This window comes from Macrotis lagotis, chromosome 1, assembly GCF_037893015.1.
Source record: "Macrotis lagotis isolate mMagLag1 chromosome 1, bilby.v1.9.chrom.fasta, whole genome shotgun sequence".
Classification (NCBI taxonomy): domain Eukaryota; kingdom Metazoa; phylum Chordata; class Mammalia; order Peramelemorphia; family Peramelidae; genus Macrotis; species Macrotis lagotis.
Genome location: NC_133658.1, coordinates 294,309,060 through 294,326,583, shown reverse-complemented (window position 1 = coordinate 294,326,583; position 17,524 = coordinate 294,309,060). Strand labels below are relative to the sequence as shown.

The following is a 17,524-nucleotide window of genomic DNA, read 5'->3' as shown; positions in this document are numbered from 1 at the left end:
TAGATGATTTTGACTACATTAAAAAGTTTTTACACTAAATAAACTGATGCTACCAAGATTAGAAGGAAAACAGAAAGCTGGTAAACATGTTAAACACAAATGTTTAAGTACAATATTCACCAAACTGTTCACCTCTGGGAAAGGGGGTGGAAAGGGAGGGTAGAAGGAAATTATATAACTTAAAAATATGCATGTGAATAAATGTTGAAAAGCTCTCATAACATGTTATTGGAAAAATAAAATATCAATTAGAAAAAATTTGCTTTTGAAACTTGCAAAATATTATTTATATATAAAATTTCACCTAGATCTCACAATAATCCTATGAATTAAATATTACCTCTGTTGTTATTTCCATTTTATGGAACAGAAAACTGAGGTTCAGACAGATTAAATACATGACTTGCCCACAATCATATAGCTAAGTGTCAAAAGATCTGAATACCTGTCTTCCCAATTCTAGAGCAGTGTTCCTTCTACTATATCATGCTTAGTCTAGTGTCAAGCAATAGGGGTCCTTAATGTTATTTGACAATGATCCCACTCCCACTAGGAAATGCACCCTGTGAGGAAGTCACCCTGGTGGCCAAGGTCACAAATTACAAATTCAATCTCCACTCTGTGCTGTGCCTTCCAACAAGGAAAGCAAAAGTGACTTCATTCAACTTCAAAGAATTTAGTAGAAGAGAAAAAAGACATAAAATGGTGTTTCTAGAGAAAATATTTCACCTGTGCTCCTATTCCTCTCCCAGTCCCATGCCAAACCATCCCACCATCAGAACAGACACATGAATCTTCTGACTGAAAAATGGGTATTTTAATAAGTCAGAACCACTTAAGAACAGCAATCCAGATTTGATTAACACAACCTTTCTAGCTTAGAGGAATGTTATCTCTCTCAATTTTCTCAATCCCCTTTCCTCAATAGCTTGCCACCTAACAGAAACAGGAAGGAGAGAAGGTAAATAGTCAGAGTGTAGTCCTGCATAAGAGCTCCAGAGAAAAGATACACTAAATTTTTTCCCCACCAGGAAAGCAGAGTCAACCTTAACCTGAGAGGTTGACTATGCTCTTGAATGGAGCTGACAAGTATGACTAACATCTTCAATATCCTATTCTCACTCTAGGCTAGATGATGGGGTGAGTGGCTCATCCTTTTCCTCTTCCTCATCAGAAGCCTGAGGAATCTGTATGAGCCTTAAATGTTCTTCCTTCAACTTCTTTTCATTGACAGCTAAGGTAGCCTTAGAAGTTTCCTCTAGTTTCACTTTCTGAGCTTCAAACTCCCGCATTTGTGTCTGGATGGGAATGTTATCTTCCTCTTCAATCTGTATGAGCCTTAAATGTTCTTCCTTCAACTTCTTTTCATTGACAGCTAAGGGAGCCTTAGAAGTTTCCTCTGGTTTCACTTTCTGAGCTTCAAACTCCCACATTTGCGTCTGGATGGGAATGTTATCTTCCTCTTCACTGCTTCCTTCCTGCTTTTCCTTGTCTGAGATCAAATCTGAAAGAAAAATCAAGCCTCAACTGGTATTTTTGTCTTTTCCTAAATCCCCATAAGCAACAGAGGGACAGGGAAGGGTAGGGAAGGGAAGGGAAGGGAAGGGAAGGGAAGGGAAGGGAAGGGAAGGGAAGGGAAGGGAAGGGAAGGGAAGGGAAGGGAAGGGAAGGGAAGGGAAGGGAAGGGAAGGGAAGGGAAGGGAAGGGAAGGGAAGGGAAGGGAAGGGAAGGGAAGGGAAGGGAAGGGAAGGGAAGGGAAGGGAAGGGAAGGGAAGGGAAGGGAAGGGAAGGGAAGGGAAGGGAAGGGAAGGGAAGGGAAGGGAAGGGAAGGGAAGGGAAGGGAAGGGAAGGGAAGGGAAGGGGGAAGGGAAGGGAAGGGAAGGGAAGGGAAGGGAAGGGAAGGGAAGGGAAGGGAAGGGAAGGGAAGGGAAGGGAAGGGAAGGGAAGGGAAGGGAGTCCAGGGAAGTTCCACCTGAAGGAGGCAGGTTCCATCCTGGTCCCCAGGACTGTTTTCCCTACCCTCTACCACTTAGTCTCATCCCAACCAGCCACTTACTGTCTATTTGAGAAAATAAGCTGCCACTGATGGATACTTGATGTAATTCCAAAACCTCTCTGTTCTTCTTTGATACCTCTCTGAGTCCCTGAAATCCAAATGATTCAATAGGTCTATATGCACATAAGATCAGATGTGTGATTGCTTGTGAGAGTTATCAAAATGAGAAAAAAAAGAGATCTGAAACATTCTTGGATACTAAAAGGACTTTTCAAATAAACCCAGCATCTAAAATAAGACACAGGAGATGCTCAGAAATTGTGGAACATCTTATCATCTTGTGTTCACTCCATGATTGGATATCCTAGGTACTTAAGAATATCCACCTTCATTTGATTATTCTGGCTGTCTGAAATGAGGACAGACTCAAACTTTCCCCCATTATCCAGAAGCAGACACTTCAGAAATATCCTCATCCCTAGGGTACCCTCAACATCACTTACCATTTCTGAAGTTTGGGGTATCTCACTCTTTGAAAGGCTTGGCTTTCTATAAGCTTTGTCAATTTTCTGCAGTGGAATCTTGAGACCTAGTGAGAAGAAAGTCAAACTATTCTTCTGTCACCTTACATTTCACCCCTTAGCTCCCATTTTACCCCTTGTTAATAATAGCTGGTCCTCTCAGTCTAGAACATAAGCAAGATGGCAGCCTGGGGGAGGGGAGGGTGGAGCCCCCCCCCCATACACACACACACACACAGACACACAACCCCTCTCCCTCTCCCTCTCCAGGTCAAGAGACTAGGACAGTGTATGAAAAGTGCTCCAGACAATTCTTTAGAGCCAGTGTGGATCACTCCTGCATCTGAGTTGAGCCCCTACAGCTCTACCTGTTATCAGCTTAGGAGTTGTTCTGGCCATTCTTTTATTTGATGGATAGCTCATCACTGGACTCTGAAGAAAAATAAGAAAAGCTCCCATTTGAATGGGTTCTTTTGCTTCGATCCTTATTATACAACTCTTCCCAAGTTATTTCATTTAACAAACATGTACTGAGGCCCTAGAACCCATACCTCAATATGTCTATTATTTCAATACCTGAAAGATCTGGGGTCCCTCTATAGACACAAAATTTAATCCTGCTATGCCTTAGGAAACAAGTTTTATGATAGTGTCCAATTTCATAATGAGTAAGCTTCCCTAAATTTCACAGGGACCAAGTAGCTTAGTCCTCAACCAAAAAAAAAAAGACATCTAAGCTTGTCACAGAACTCAAACTCAAAACCTTTCCAGCCTGGTATATTTCCCAGTTTGACTGGTGCTTGACACAGTCTTCTAGAACCCAGGGTCACCTCTTCATAAGGCTGAGTCCTTAGAAGAAGACTGTGTACTGCACTGTATTACAAAGTGTTAGTGTGAAAAAGAGACAGGAAGTGTGCTGAAGAGCTAAAATTCACTGTCCATACTGTGAAGGAATACAATTGTAGGAGAAAAAAACTAAAACAAAAACATTGTCTTTTCTCAAGACTCTCTTCTACCTAGAATTTTGCTGATTCACTTTTCCTTCTTCTTCTATATCATTCCACCATGGAGAAGTTAAACCTTTGGGGGAAAGGGGTGCTAGTTGCGCCCTTTTCTTAGCTAAGATCAGCTGTAGACAGTCTTACAAGTTATCTTTCCTCTGCCCTCACAGAAGTCCTTAGTTACTACTGGTACCTTGGATTGAGAGCATATTTCCTAAATTACAGCAACTTAGATGAGGGTTATTTCCAGCATCACATAGGTTTTCTCAATGACCCTGGCTAAACATGGTTCAGAACACACTCCCTGTCATTAGTAACTGGGCTACTCTAGGTGGTGGGACCAAGGTCCACTCACTGCCTTGAGTAAAGAACTTCAGTAGCATTCCAATCCTAGGAGCAAGATGATCCTTGCTAGAATAAGTATGATATAACAGAAAGAGCTGAGCTAGAAGTTAAGGTTCTAGTCTAAACTAAGTCACTAACTAGTTATGTAACTTTAACTAGATCACTTCTCTCTGAGCTTTAGTTTCCTCCTCTAGATGAAGAATTTGCAATAAAATCTCTTTGAGCTCAAAAAGTCTAAATATTTAGAAGCGATGTGAACTTAATACTCTAACAAAGGCAGGAAACTAAAACAATGAACACTTAAAAACCACAGGCCAAAAAAAGGTAAAATTCCATTAAAATTCTAATATCAGAGAATGAGGACAGTTCCAACATTAAAAATTTTCCATGCTACAATATCAAAAAAAATTGCTAATTGCTATCATATTATACACAAGGCACATGATGTGTGTCCAAGAACTTTTAAACTTCCAAGTCATTTTATATGCATGTCCAGAACTTTTGACTTCCAAGTCATTTTATATGCATGTCCAGAACTTTTAAACTTCCAAGTCATTTTATATGCATGTCCAGAACTTTTAAACTTCCAAATCATTTTATATGCATGTCCAGAACTTTTACACTTCCAAATCACTGTAGTTCATCAGTGTAGCCCATATCATTCTGCAACTGACAAATGGTCAAGGGATATGAACAGACAATTTTCATACAAAGAAATTAAAGCTATATGTAGTCATATAGAAAAATGCTCCAAATCAATATTAATTAGAGAAATACAAATTAAAACTATGAGGTACCACCTCATACCTATCAGATTGGCTAAGATGACAAAAAGGGAAAACGATCAATGTTGGAGAGGCTATGGGAAGATTGGGACATTGATGCACTGTTGGTGGAGTTATGAATTAATCTAACCATTCTGAAGAGAAATATCTTCCCCTCTGTGCTCTTACTTGAAGGTTTATTCTCTGTACAGACATAATCATCTTTTTCTTAGATGATCTAAAGCCTTTCTGAGAAAGGCTATCTTCTCTTAGCATGTCCAGATAATCCATGCTTGAAATTGTTTTCTCTTCATCAGACAAAGAACTGAGAGGAAGGATAAACAGAAAGTAAATAGTAGTTCTATTCTGAAAGATTATGAATAAGATGTTAAAAATAATTAATAGGTCAGTGAAATTTCCCTGTCTAAATTATGAAAGAGGTCTGCACAAACCAGTGCTCTGTCTGCAAAACTATCTAGAGATACTTATCTAGGTGCAACTGCCTATTTGTGCTAGTTATGAACCTAAGGCAAAACTTGAAAGAGATTAGGAAGGGACAAACATTATACTTATCCTTCATGGCTCAGAAAGAAGCAGGTCTTCACAGAAAAGAGGAAGGAGGGCTAGAAAAGAAGGAAGAGAAGTTGGGGGAAGGAGGAAAGGAGAAGAAGAGGATAAGGAGGAATGGGAGGAAAGGAGAAAAGATTAAGGAAAAAATTCAACATTTCTATCACACTTTAAGGAGTGCAAAGTACTTTTTATACATTATCTCATTTAACTCTGCCAATATTCCTATAAAATAGGTGTGATTATTATTCTCATTTTACAGAGGAAAATCTAAGACCAGAGAAAGGCTGTGATCCTAAGGTCAAACAGCTAATAAGTGTCAGAAGGAGGATTCAAACTCAAGTCTTTCTGATTCCAAGTGCATCATTACACCAAGCTATGCTCTAAGGAATGCTCACCTCATTGATGAATGCTGGGGGAATATGAAGTCCCAGGAAGGAAAGGATTCCAGTTGTGAAGTTAAGCTGCCTGGAGATGGGGAGACCTTTAGCCACTGATGAATCAACTGGGTATAACAGGGTTGCCCACCAGTAGGGACTTGTGTGGATTCCTTTTTCTTGAATAGAAACAAATATTGAAAACATCTCTCTCATTTTCCTATCACTACCCTAGGGTTCCTATTTCTTCCAATCAATACACTAACTTTATAACAATCCTAACTTATCCCTTACTTTCTCCAAGAACAATTCCTGTATTATTTTGCACAACTTTTCACTTCCCATACAACACCTTATCCTGTCTCCCAACAGGTCGTCTAGAAGCCAGCTAACCTTGGGTCATCTCTCCTGGTACTCAAGGCTATCTCCTCTAGAAAGAGCTACAAAAAAGCTTTTCTTCCTAGATGGATAAGCATAAATAGATAAGGGAAGAGATTTTTGGAAGGGAGGGAAGCTTGGTGACTTCATCTAGAGGAAGACATCTCTTAAACGCTTTCCTTAATTGAGGGCTAAAGAGAACTAGTGAGAATAAAAAAATCTAAACTAACAGAACAAAAGCATCAACAGTTTGATCAGTAAGACTAAACATAGAATTTACAACCTTCAGAATTGCTCTTTTGTTCATTTCCTCCTGGCATGGCATAATTTTACTGATCTTCAAGGGTACAAACAACTCCTTATCCGGGTTCAATCTGTGCAAACTGAAGCATAAAGAGATCTATGAATTATAAGCTGTCCAGGGACTTCTCTACCCACTCCCAGATACCTTAAATACAATAATGATTAGTCAGAAAATGATGAGGCCTCATCCATAATGTTAGTTGAGAATGGTGCTAATTGCTCTCTCTCACACAAACCATCCAAGAGACTTGAATTCAATGGTAAGGCCTGTGCAGAAGTATGTACCAAGATGATAGGGTCTGGTATGTCAGGTCATTGCTTCTTGGCTCAGTACCTTTAACATCCCTCAATCAGAGTTTAAGAGTCCCAACAGTTACAAGAGTTATTATTTTCCTGTTTCACCTTCAGAGGTCAAAGAGCCCTTTTAGATCTGCTATGTGGAATTATAGCACACTTTGTACAAAAGTACTTCTGGGGACTTAATCTGTGTTTGATTGGATTTAGAGTTGAGGTAAAATGGTTAAGAAAGGATCTGCCTAAAGAAAGCAGATCTGTGGATTACTCCTGACAAGTAGGGGGAGAGGAGGTTGAGGGGCAATTTTAATTTCTGTTTTGAAAAATGTTTACCAGAGAAACCTAATGTTAGAGCATTCCTAGGAGCTTCATACAGGTAGAAGATCTAAAGCTAGGAACAGTGCTCACTCTTTCTGGTCAGGCTTCTTGTGTTTCACTTGTTTCTCTGGAATCCATACCATAAGCAAATTCCTACCACAGGGATATTTGGGAAGATGTGTTGCATTCAAATTCTGCACCGGGAGCTATAACCAAAAAAAAAAATATATAAGCAATGCTAATTTACCCACCAGGCTGATAAGACCCAGGTACTCAATTCCAAATAAGTATACAAGTGGTATAGGAGACAGAGATATTAATAATAACCATAGTAGCTGACATTTATATCATATAGTAAATAGTATAGTTTTAAAGTATATACTTATAAATATATATAATAAATATTATAAATACTTAGAACCTCACAATATAATTTTCCATATTAGAACCTCACAATAACTCTATGAAGTACATAAAAGTATTATTATTATCATTTTTATAGAAGACAAAACTCAGGTTCAGTGAGATTACAGGTCACATCCAAATTAAGTGATGAAACTAGGATTTAAACTGAGATCTAATTCTAGTATGTTTTCTATTAGTTAACAGTGCCTCTAGTAATTATATTATATATTATATAATTATATATTATATGTCTTATCAATGATCTCCCCAAGAGGATTTTGTATACTTTGGGGTTTAGGGCTTTCTTTAGTCATGAAACATATACTACACAAAAATATAGGTGTTATTCAGTTTTTTCAGGCATAATTCACTCTTCATGAATCATCTGGAGTTTTTTTGACAAAGATCCTAGAGTAGTTTGCTATTTCTTTCTCAGCTCACTTTACAGATGAGAAAACTGAGACAAAGAGGGTTAAGTGACTTTCCCAGAGTCAAACAGCTAGTAAGTATACAAATTTGAACTCAGGAAAATGAATTTTCTTCAGAAAGATATACCTTGCCACCCACCCAAGAATATAGAATGTTAAGGGCAGCTAGGTGGCGCAGTGGATAGAGCACCAGCCCTGGAGTCAGGAGTGCCTGAGTTCAAATCCAGCCACAGACACTTAATTAATAATTACCTAGCTGTGTGGCCTTGGGCAAACCACTTAACCCCATTGCCTTGCAAATACATATATATATATATATATATATACATATATATATATATGTATATATATATATATATGTATATGTATATGTATATGTATATGTATATGTATGTGTATGTATGTGTGTATATATATATATGATGGTAAATAAGGGTAACACATTTTATTCAATTCTATGTTGCTCAGCTAGAGGAACATATACTACATATGTGGAATATTTGTTTTTATGACTTACTCTAACAGATTTTTGAGGCTTCTGGGCATAACTCTGTTCACAGAAGGCTCTCAGAGATCTAAATCCTGATGAATGTGATTCTTCCAAACTGAAAAGAGACATAAAAGAGTTATTGGAAAACATGAGAGGAAAATAAAGGCTAATTGAGGGAAGATCTTGGAGCAACCCTTTCTTATGCTTATAGCAATAACATTTCTATATAATACCTCCCTAATTTATGGTTTCCCTTTTTAATCTCAGCCTTCTAATCCAGTGATAAAGAAATGCATCATGATCAACAGAAGGTATGGAAGGAACATTTACTATGTGTAGGACACATGCTTAGGATGCAAGGAAGTAGAAGATACTGTCACTGTCCTCAAGAGATTTATTCTAGTTGGAAGATAGAAAACATACATGATAAATCAAAGGCAGTATGTGTTAGCTATATAATGAATTGTTCTTTTCATTTTCAATCATGTACCACTCTTCATGACTCCATTTGGTATTTTCTTGGCAGAGACAGAGTTGTTGCCATTTTCTTCTTAGCTCATTTTATAGATGAGAAAACTTGAGGCAAACAGGGTTAAGTGACTTATCCAGAGTCACACTGCTACTAAGTGAGGCCAGATTTGAACCCAGAAAGATATACCTCCCTGACTCCAGGGCTGACACTCTATGCACCAATCCACGTAGCTGTTAACAGGAGTTCTGAGGAAATGGCAAGACCAATCACTCATAAAAGAAAAAAATCAAGTAGGATTTCATAGAGACAGGAGAACTTTACTTGGGACTAGAAAAGCAGTCCAGTGAAGTGGAGTGTGTGTCAGACTGAATTCAAGAGATCTGGATTCAGGTCATAGCTCACTTACTGAATATGTGACTGTGCAAAGCACTCCATCCTTCTCAGTGTCAGGTTCCCTCATACAGAAATGGAAATATTTAAAATATTTCCCTCATAGGTTTTGCATAGAGTCTTGTAACTCTTAAAGGAATGAGCAAATTTAATTTGTAAGTGTAACTGTTAAAAGGATAGGACATGGGGCAGCTAGGTATTGTATGGTTAGAGCAGCAGCTCTAGAGTCAGAAGGACCTGAGTTCAAATCAGACCTCAGACACTTAGCTAGCTGTGTGACCCTGGGCAAGTCACTTAACCCCACTGCCTTGCAAAAAAGTAAAAAAAATAATAAAAAGTAAATTTTTTAAAGTACTTTTTTAAAAAAAGGATAGGACACAAATAAGCTGAGAGGTCTAGGGAGTATGAGCCAAGTAGTATGAACAATATAATTGAGGGGACAGAGGTGAAAATCAGAACAGAGTGATGAGAAAACAATGAGCAAATTAATTTAGCTAAAGAGTAAGTATAAGTAAGGTTCAAGTAGGAGAACAGTGGGAGATGAAGTTGGAGAAGGAGTCAAAAGAATGACAAATCAAAGTTTTGGCTTTGAGCAATGAGAAGCCTGTGAAAATTTTTGAGGGAAGACATGCTAATTAATGTTATAAGAAAATCAGTCTGTACAAAACTTACATGAACAGATGCAATGGGAAATGTACTTTATAAAAACTGCCAGGGGGCAGCTAGGTGGAGCAGTGAATAGAGCACCTGTCCTGGAGTCAGGAGGAACTGAGTTCAAATCTCACCTCAGACACTTATTACCTAGCTGTGTGACCTTGGGCAAATCATTTTAACTCCATTGCCTTGCAAAACCCTAAAAAAAAAAAAAAAAAAAAACCCACCAGTAATATTCCAGGATGATCAGCTGTGAATGACCTACCTTTTCACAGTAATGCTGTGACCCAAGAGAACTCTGAAGGACCTAGGATCCCTAAGGACAGAACTGATGGTATCTGAACTCAGACTGAAGAATAGGGTTTTTTCCATTTTATTTTTCTTAAATTTTCCCTTTTTTTGGAGGGGGGAATGTTTACTTTTATAGCATGACTATTATAGTAATCTTTTTCATGACAATACATTTTTAACCTATACCAAGTAACTTGCTTTCTCAATGGGGCTGGAGGAAGGTAGAGAACTTAGAATTCAAGATTTTGGAAGTGAATATTGAAACTTATTTTTTCAAGTAACCAGGGGAAAAATAAAATTTAGAATTAAAAAGAAAATCAATCTGGTCTAGGTTTATACAAGTTGAACTGAAAGAAACGGCAGAAACCAGTTAGGAAGATATTGTTAACTCCTGTTAACAGCTACGTGGCTTGGTACATAGAGTGCATAGAGTCTGCATAAGAGTTGGTGCCCTTATAAGTCTGAATGTAAGTCACAAAAATGGAAAATAAGGGTTAGATAAGGCATACATTAATATAGTTGAACTGCCAGGATTAACTTAATGTAATAGTTCCCTGTCAACTCTGCACTACAACTTTAGGCCAGGAGAAAAGTGTGAATGCATGCCAGCCCCATGTCTACTTTTACATAATGGGAGAGACAATGTTCCATTCTTTTCTCCAGAGTTCAAGTCCTAGAGAACTTGAAAATGATCTTATCCTTTCCTCAATTTTACCCTACCTCATAAAGCTTGACTCAAAGATCCACTTTTCAATTCAAATTTTATTGTGCATCTAATTAACTATGAGCCATACATAAATGCAAAAACTACCTCTCTGCCTCCCAGAGCTTACAATACAGTTTCAAGCTTGAAGCACTTAGAGGAATGCAAGAAATTAACATCCTGAAAATTCTTAATTTGCTATAAATGACTAGATACACTTTAATTTAGCAGTTCTATTGCAACACATAAAGGAGAATATTTCTTTCCCATGCCTCAATATCTACAGATCACTTCCCTTCATTAGTGGAATATTACACTTTCTTCTTGTGGCAGGCCCACTTTGACAAGGCAAATTCCTTCTTTTCTTAAAGTGGCTTATCAAATTCTGGAGTATGGCTCTAAAAAATAACCACCTGGGATTCTAAGGTACATGGTTTCTGGTGTTTCCATGATGATTCACCTGCTTTTTACATCCATTTCTTCAATCAAAGAATTAGGATGCTTGGAGAACAAGGGATCTGAATAGTTGGTTCTCTTGGGCAAAATGGAAGAATCAGGAAAAGATAAGTCTATTATCTTGAGAGTTGGCAGTTCATCTAGAAAAGCAGGCCAGAATAAAAACTGGTCAGAAAGGATCTCAAAAATACCAAGTATGGGTCTTAGGACAAATGTGAAAAGGGCCTTGTGAATTCACCTTCACTTTTCCTGGAAGGGCTGGAAACTGGTTGAAGAATTCGAGGATGGCCCTTTGAAAGCCTTCGCACTGTTTCCCAACATTGTGGATGCTGGCAAACAAGGTGTGGGCAAGTGCTCTCATCCAGTTGACTCAGATCTGGCAAGCTGGTATTTATCACAGGTTTACCACAGAAACCAACCTCAAGATCATTAGCCATCTAAGGAAAACAAGAATTAAAGAAGCTAAGGAACATTACACAGGTTTGATAGTTTTATCTGCAAGGCAACGTGTAGCCCCGATCTTGATTCTGAATACCTTTATCACTTCAAAAAAAAGAAGCATTAGAATGACCAAGGGGGTAGATGGTTTAGAAATCCTTAGTGAAATTAAAGAGAAATTTGCAGACGGCAAACTAAATACAATACTGATAGAGGCAGATAAACAAAAGTATAGTGAAAAGAACTCTGGATTTGGAATCAGATGGTCTAGTTTGAAGGTCCAGCTGTTTATTAATTCTATGACTTTGGATAAGTAAATTCTCCTCCTTCTACCTCAGTTTTTATTCCTAAGTAAAATGAAGGGGTCAAATGGTGATCTATAAATTAATTCCCTTCTGATTCTAAATCCCGTTATCCTATAAAATGAGTAAAAATATGGAATTATCTTGCAATTTGGGGGGAATTCTATGTTTTAACACATTTTCACACATATTTCATTTTTCCTCACAAGTTAATATACCATCCATAATGGTAGGTGCTACTGTTACTTAAAACATCTAAAAGAATAAACATCTCCAATGGAAATTTTCTGCAGCCAAAGGAAGCAGAAGCCTAGTCCTGAGGCTCTTGTAAGAAAAGGAGTGAAAGGGGGTGGCTGGGTGGTTCAGTGGATAGAGCACCTGCCTTGGAGTCAGGTGGACCCGAGTTCAAATCCGACCTGAGACACTTAATAATTACCTAGCTGTGTGGCCTTGGGCAAGTCACTTAATGCCATTGCCCTGCAAAAATCTTTAAAAAAAAAAAAAGGAGCAAAATTTGGAAGTCAAGCTTAAAGACACGAGGATTCGGGCATCTTGGGACGCCAGAGAATAGGAGTCGAGAACATGGAGGCAGCGATAGCGGAGTAATGGGAAAGGAAGCGGGTCGAAGGGACACGCAGGGGCTGCATGGCTGGGTGAGTAGATCATAAATCGCTTCAAAAGTGCGCTTCTGCCCTGGGGAGAAATCTCAACCAAGGTCGGAAAAAATGGGCCGGGTCAGCGCCAGACACGAGCCGCCACGGCGGGGTAAGGGGCGCGGGAGCAGAGTGGGGGGGGCGGCTAGGCCGGCCTCGGAGGAGGGCCCGGGGCCGGGGCAGGGCCGCGAGGAGCGGGGAGCGCGGAGGAGGGCCGGCGAGGGCTCGGGGCCGACCTGAGACGCAGGCAGCTACGTCTGCGCGACCCGGAGCGCGGAACGCGTCTCTAGGCAACCGCGCGAGGGACCATGGGGCAGGACCAGAAGGGCGGGGCTTTCGGGGTTTCCGACCGGGCCCAGCGGGCCTCGGATTGGCGGAGATCCATCGGGGGACGTCCTGAGTGGCGAGGGCACGAGGCCGGCGCGGCTCGCGGAGCGCGCCGAGGCGGGGGGCGGGGCCGGAACGGAAGCCCGGGCGGGACACGCGGCCGGGGCGGGAAGTACGGACGCCGGGGCGGCTCCTTTAGCGAGAGACGCCACCGGCGCCAGTCCGGGCGCAACCGCCGCCCTGCCCGGGAGGCCGTGGGCGCTGCCATTATTGCGGCTCCTCCGGGGAGGCCAGGGGCGAGGCGGCCATGGCGGAAAGGCCGGAGGACCTGAACCTTCCCAATGCCGTCATCACCAGGATCATCAAGGAGGCTGTGAGCGGAGTCGGGCCGGGGCTGGGGCCGGGGCTGGGGCTGGGGCCGGGACGCACCCCACTAACCCCGGTGCCGTCTCCCCTTGCAGCTCCCCGACGGCGTCAACATCTCCAAAGAGGCCCGAAGCGCCATCTCTCGGGCCGCCAGCGTGTTCGTGCTCTACGCCACCTCCTGGTGAGAGACGGAGGCCGGGGAGAGCCCGCGCGGGGCGCACGCGCGCTGGAGCCTCCCCGCCGGAGCCCCGCGCGCTGCCGGCCCCCCCTCCCCTAGGCCCAGAACGGACCTTACCGAACCTGCAGCTCCCTCAGGACTCCGTCTTCCTCCTCAGATCATTTTTGTATTTGTGTAAAAATGATAAGTTTTTTGGATTTTCTATGCTCAGAAGCTTCTTGGCTTATACACGGAGAGTGCAGAAGCACCCAGGTTCAAGTTCAGTTTCAGATCCCTAATCTCTCCCAGGGCCCTAGGCAGCTCTCTAAAAATTAAGTTTCAGAGAAAGGGGTTGGTTTGATTTCTGGAGGAAGTTTGCCCAACTGAGAGTGCCCTATGGCCCCAGTGAGGGTCCTTCTCTAAGTATCTGCCTCAGTTTTACACATTTAAATTACTAAGAAATATAGGTTGACTTGAACTTGGAGATAATCTAGTAAAGCCTCTTCACTCTCAAGTAGACTTAGTGATGAAATTTGCTAAAGGTCCCACAACAAATTAACAACATTAGGAATTGAACCCAGATTTCCTATTTTGTTTTTTTAGGTTTTTGCAAGGCAAATGGGGTTAAGTGGCTTGCCCAAGGCCACACAAGCTAGGTAATTATTAAGTGTCTGAGACAGATTTGAACCCAGGTACTCCTGACTCCAGGGCCGGTGCGCCACCTAGTTGCCCCAATGTCCTATCTCTTAGTCTAGTTTGAGTTCTCCTTCTATTATGCCATGCTTCCTCCTTCAAGAGCTGAGCTTAACCACCCCCAAGCCTCAGTAGGAGCAAAGTTCACTGCATTAGAAATTTAAGTGTTAATAAGAGCAGACATTTCACTGTAACATCATCTTGGAGGTAGGTAGCTTCACCTGGTATCTTTCACATTTTCTTTCCTTTATCAGACTAGAGTTTAATTATGTTTTGTAAGTTTGGAGCTACAGGTATTCTCCCTTGATCAGAATTTGGTCAGGCCAGCAGATTTGCTTAAACACCCCTGTCAATTGCCTTTAAATATCTTGAGATAGGAGGTGACCAAGATAATTCATCTCTCCATTTTTTTCCAAGTGCAAACAACTTTGCAATGAAAGGAAAACGGAAGACCCTAAATGCTGGTGATGTACTATCAGCAATGGAAGAGATGGAATTTCAACGATTCATTTCCCCTTTGAAAGAAGCACTAGATGGTAACAACCCCTGTTTTTTCTTTTTTGGGTGGGTAGACATAGCTCCTTACTAAGGTGGTGGTCATGTGTTTAACCAGTTGGACCTAATATTTAGTATTTATTGGATGTGTCTTCATTTGAACCTGTCTCAGATCCCTTCGAATTCCTACTTTAGAAAGGTAACAAGTTATTAGAGTGAGATGATTTGGTTCTGTTCATTTATCTTTGCCTAATGATAGCTTCCTTTTATTGTTAGCATATAGGCGAGAACAGAAAGGTAAAAAGGAAGCTTCTGAGCAAAAGAAGAAGGATAAAGACAAAAGAACAGATTCTGAAGAGCAAGACAAGAGCAGGGAAGATGATAACGACGAGGATGATGAAAGAATGGAAGAGGAGGAGCAGAATGATGAAGAAGAGGTTGACAATTGAACTTCATGGAGAGAATTGGCAAGTCAGATGAGAAGAAACTTTGGATTCGACCCTATTGCCTCTAATGTACTGTTTGATAGAGAATTCTGTGGCCTTTTCCTCAGCTAAGAATGTTCATATATATGAGGACCTAAGAACTTACTGAATAATCCTCAAACCAGATGTCTAAAGAGAACTTTCCAATTTTGTTTTGCATAATCCATAAATTGTGATCTTTTGACAAGGTAGGTTATGAATTTCCATTTAATCAGATTTTTAATGGGGAAATATGTACAAGATTCCTATATTTCACTTCCTGTTTTATGACCCAAATTTCATGTTATCTATTATTTAGTGACTGTAGAGGCCGCTGAAAATTGGAGATTTGAACTCAGCCTGAGTAGCCTGTGATAGATTGATTATATCTCATTGAAAGAGTAATGAAAGTCTTTTCCCTTTGAAAGTAACTTTCGTCAAAGTTCTGCTTTATGTGATTGATAACTGATTAATTTCTCTTGCTGAGTTTGGAGCTTGGTTCCATTTGCCATACTCTACTTAGTACTTTTTTTTTAATATACTTTGAGGTTTGTACTTCCCTATATTAGCGGAGTATTGATTGGGTCTGATGTAAAGTATGCGTTTCACCTCAAAATTCTCTTCCTCCTCCCATGCCTACTGAACAAAAGTTTGAAAACAGACTTTCTACACAGTCCCTTTTGATTTTAAAGTGAACCTCACAAGTGTCTCATCTTGTTATTAGTCTTTGGCTTGTTTATTTAACAAATGTCAAGCTCCAAAAATCATTTCCTCTAGGTATTAGAGTCATTTTATCCAGACTGTTCTTTGCTTCCCTAACTTATGACCTTCAGTTCAGCTTAATTTAAAAAAAGTAAAGTTTTTCTTTCAATCCCAGAGTTTTGACTCTTGTCTTTTAAAGACAGCTTAATAGAACAACTGTTAATGAAATCTAATAATGCTTAGGAATATAATTCTAGTAAATCACCCTTCTGGTTTTGAATAGGGCCTTCATCTTTTATTAGGCTCCCCTTCCATTTGCTCCCAAGTACTTTATGTTCAAGTTAAGTGAATATTTCTGAAAGTTGGAAGCTCCCAGAAGAACTTTTTCCCCTTGGCAAAAAAAAATCTTGTTTACACCTAGAGGGGACCTCTCACATTGAACATATTCAGTCCCTCTGTTAAGAACTATCTTGAATATTAAGAGTAAAAACTCTTGCCAACTTCTCTCCCTAGTCTTAATTTTTCTTGGTGTATAAAATACTAATAGTGGCCCCACTCCAACCAGAGTATGACAGGTTAATAAATATAGTCTGTTACCATTCATTCATTAATGGATTATAAGAACAAGTTTGTTGACAAATGGGGGAAGACTCTCACTTTATATTGGGGGGGTGATGATTTGTAATAAATAAAAAAGTGTTATTAAAATTGTTATCTTTTGCTGTTCCACATCTGTTCATGATGATTCTTTGAAAGAATTGATCTCTTCATTGAATCTTCTGTATTTTGTAATAAGGGAACCATATTTGCAGCACCTTGGATGACCAGCAGGTGTTCCTTGAGTACCAGAAAAATAATTGTTCAGCAGTTGTTCTTCATGACACTGCTTTATTGATCAAAAAATTTTCAATATTTGAAAATATTTCCTGTTAATCATTCAGATTTGTTAGTTCTTTCACAAATACATTTTTTTCTCTTCTGGGTCATGTCATGAATGAATATAATACCAGGACTGTTATAGAAATGAGAACAGGCTGATTAGATTCCAAGGGGAAGAAGTAAAACCCAGTAATGAATAGATGTCATAGGCAAGCAAATGCTAATTCATCATACAAAGGAAATTCTTTGTAGCAACTAGAGCTGTCCAATAGAAGAGGTTACTTTATGGAAACGTGAGCTTCCTCTTCTTGAAAATATTCAAGAACCTGGATGAGCACCAGAAACTATGAAGAAGGACTTGACTTTTGAGTTTGTTTTTTGTTGCTGTTTTTTCAGCCTACAAGTATTTTCTCTTCTTCCTCCACTCTCCAATTTGAAAGACAAAATCCTTCTTTTAAAAAAATATATGCATAGCACCTACTTCCCATGGCTGCTGTGAGAATTAAGTGAGAGAATAATAATATGAAGTGGAATATAAATGCTAACTATTATTAGTTACTATAGGCTGGGCAGCTAGGTGGCCCGGCTCTGGAGTCAGGAGTACCTGAGTTCAAATCTGGCCTCAGACACTTAATAATTACCTAACTTTGTGGCCTTGGGCAAGCCACTTAATCCCACTGTCTTGCAAAAACCTAAAAAAAAAAAAACTAGTTACTGTAAGCAAGCAAAACAAATTCCCATCTTGTCTGTGTGCAAAAAGTATGTACTTCATTCTGCATCTTGAATCCAACACACCTCTGGATTCAGTTGGTCATCACAATCAGAATTCTTAAGTCTTTCAAAACTATTTTGTCTTCACAATGTTCTGTTAACTTTGCATCCGTTCCTACAAGTC

General features: G+C 39.9%; 2 protein-coding genes across 4 annotated transcripts; one reads left to right on the top strand and one right to left on the bottom strand.

Moving 5' to 3' along the window:
- Positions 1–801: 801 nt before the first annotated feature.
- Positions 802–13,401, bottom strand: C1H9orf43 (chromosome 1 C9orf43 homolog). Of its 3 annotated transcripts, none has more exons than XM_074211129.1 (12): positions 13,312–13,401; positions 11,392–11,590; positions 11,158–11,293; positions 8,215–8,302; positions 6,955–7,070; positions 6,233–6,332; positions 5,593–5,750; positions 4,817–4,952; positions 2,886–2,949; positions 2,500–2,585; positions 2,057–2,144; positions 802–1,504 (listed from the first exon to the last, which is right to left on the bottom strand). In XM_074211129.1, exons 2-12 carry the CDS (start codon positions 11,588–11,590, stop codon positions 1,119–1,121), a joined length of 1,557 nt encoding a protein of 518 aa, XP_074067230.1. In that variant the 5' UTR covers positions 13,312–13,401; the 3' UTR covers positions 802–1,118. The 3 variants fall into 3 exon arrangements, with proteins under 3 accessions (XP_074067230.1, XP_074067232.1, XP_074067231.1); XM_074211131.1 differs by having other exon boundaries at positions 802–1,492; XM_074211130.1 differs by lacking the exon at positions 13,312–13,401 and adding an exon at positions 12,783–12,850.
- POLE3 (DNA polymerase epsilon 3, accessory subunit) lies at positions 13,010–16,458 on the top strand. Its single transcript, XM_074211132.1, has 4 exons — positions 13,010–13,246; positions 13,335–13,420; positions 14,507–14,625; positions 14,861–16,458. Exons 1-4 carry the CDS (start codon positions 13,181–13,183, stop codon positions 15,031–15,033), a joined length of 444 nt encoding a protein of 147 aa, XP_074067233.1. The 5' UTR covers positions 13,010–13,180; the 3' UTR covers positions 15,034–16,458.
- The last annotated feature ends 1,066 nt before the right edge of the window (positions 16,459–17,524 follow it).

What these genes read in the sequence shown, in the direction of transcription:
- POLE3 (XM_074211132.1), top strand. Translation starts at nt 13,181, where the DNA reads ATGGCGGAAAGGCCGGAGGACCTGAACCTTCCCAATGCCGTCATCACC. An exon ending in GTGCTCTACGCCACCTCCTG is followed by an intron (nt 13,421 to 14,506) that starts GTGAGAGACGGA and finishes TTTTTTTCCAAG; the next exon opens with TGCAAACAACTTTGCAATGA. An exon ending in TTTGAAAGAAGCACTAGATG is followed by an intron (nt 14,626 to 14,860) that starts GTAACAACCCCT and finishes TTTTATTGTTAG; the next exon opens with CATATAGGCGAGAACAGAAA.
- C1H9orf43 (XM_074211129.1), bottom strand. Translation starts at nt 11,590, where the DNA reads ATGGCTAATGATCTTGAGGTTGGTTTCTGTGGTAAACCTGTGATAAAT. An exon ending in GAAATGGATGTAAAAAGCAG is followed by an intron (nt 8,303 to 11,157) that starts GTGAATCATCAT and finishes GTCTCTTTTCAG; the next exon opens with TTTGGAAGAATCACATTCAT. An exon ending in CTTATTTTCTCAAATAGACA is followed by an intron (nt 1,505 to 2,056) that starts GTAAGTGGCTGG and finishes TTTTTCTTTCAG; the next exon opens with ATTTGATCTCAGACAAGGAA.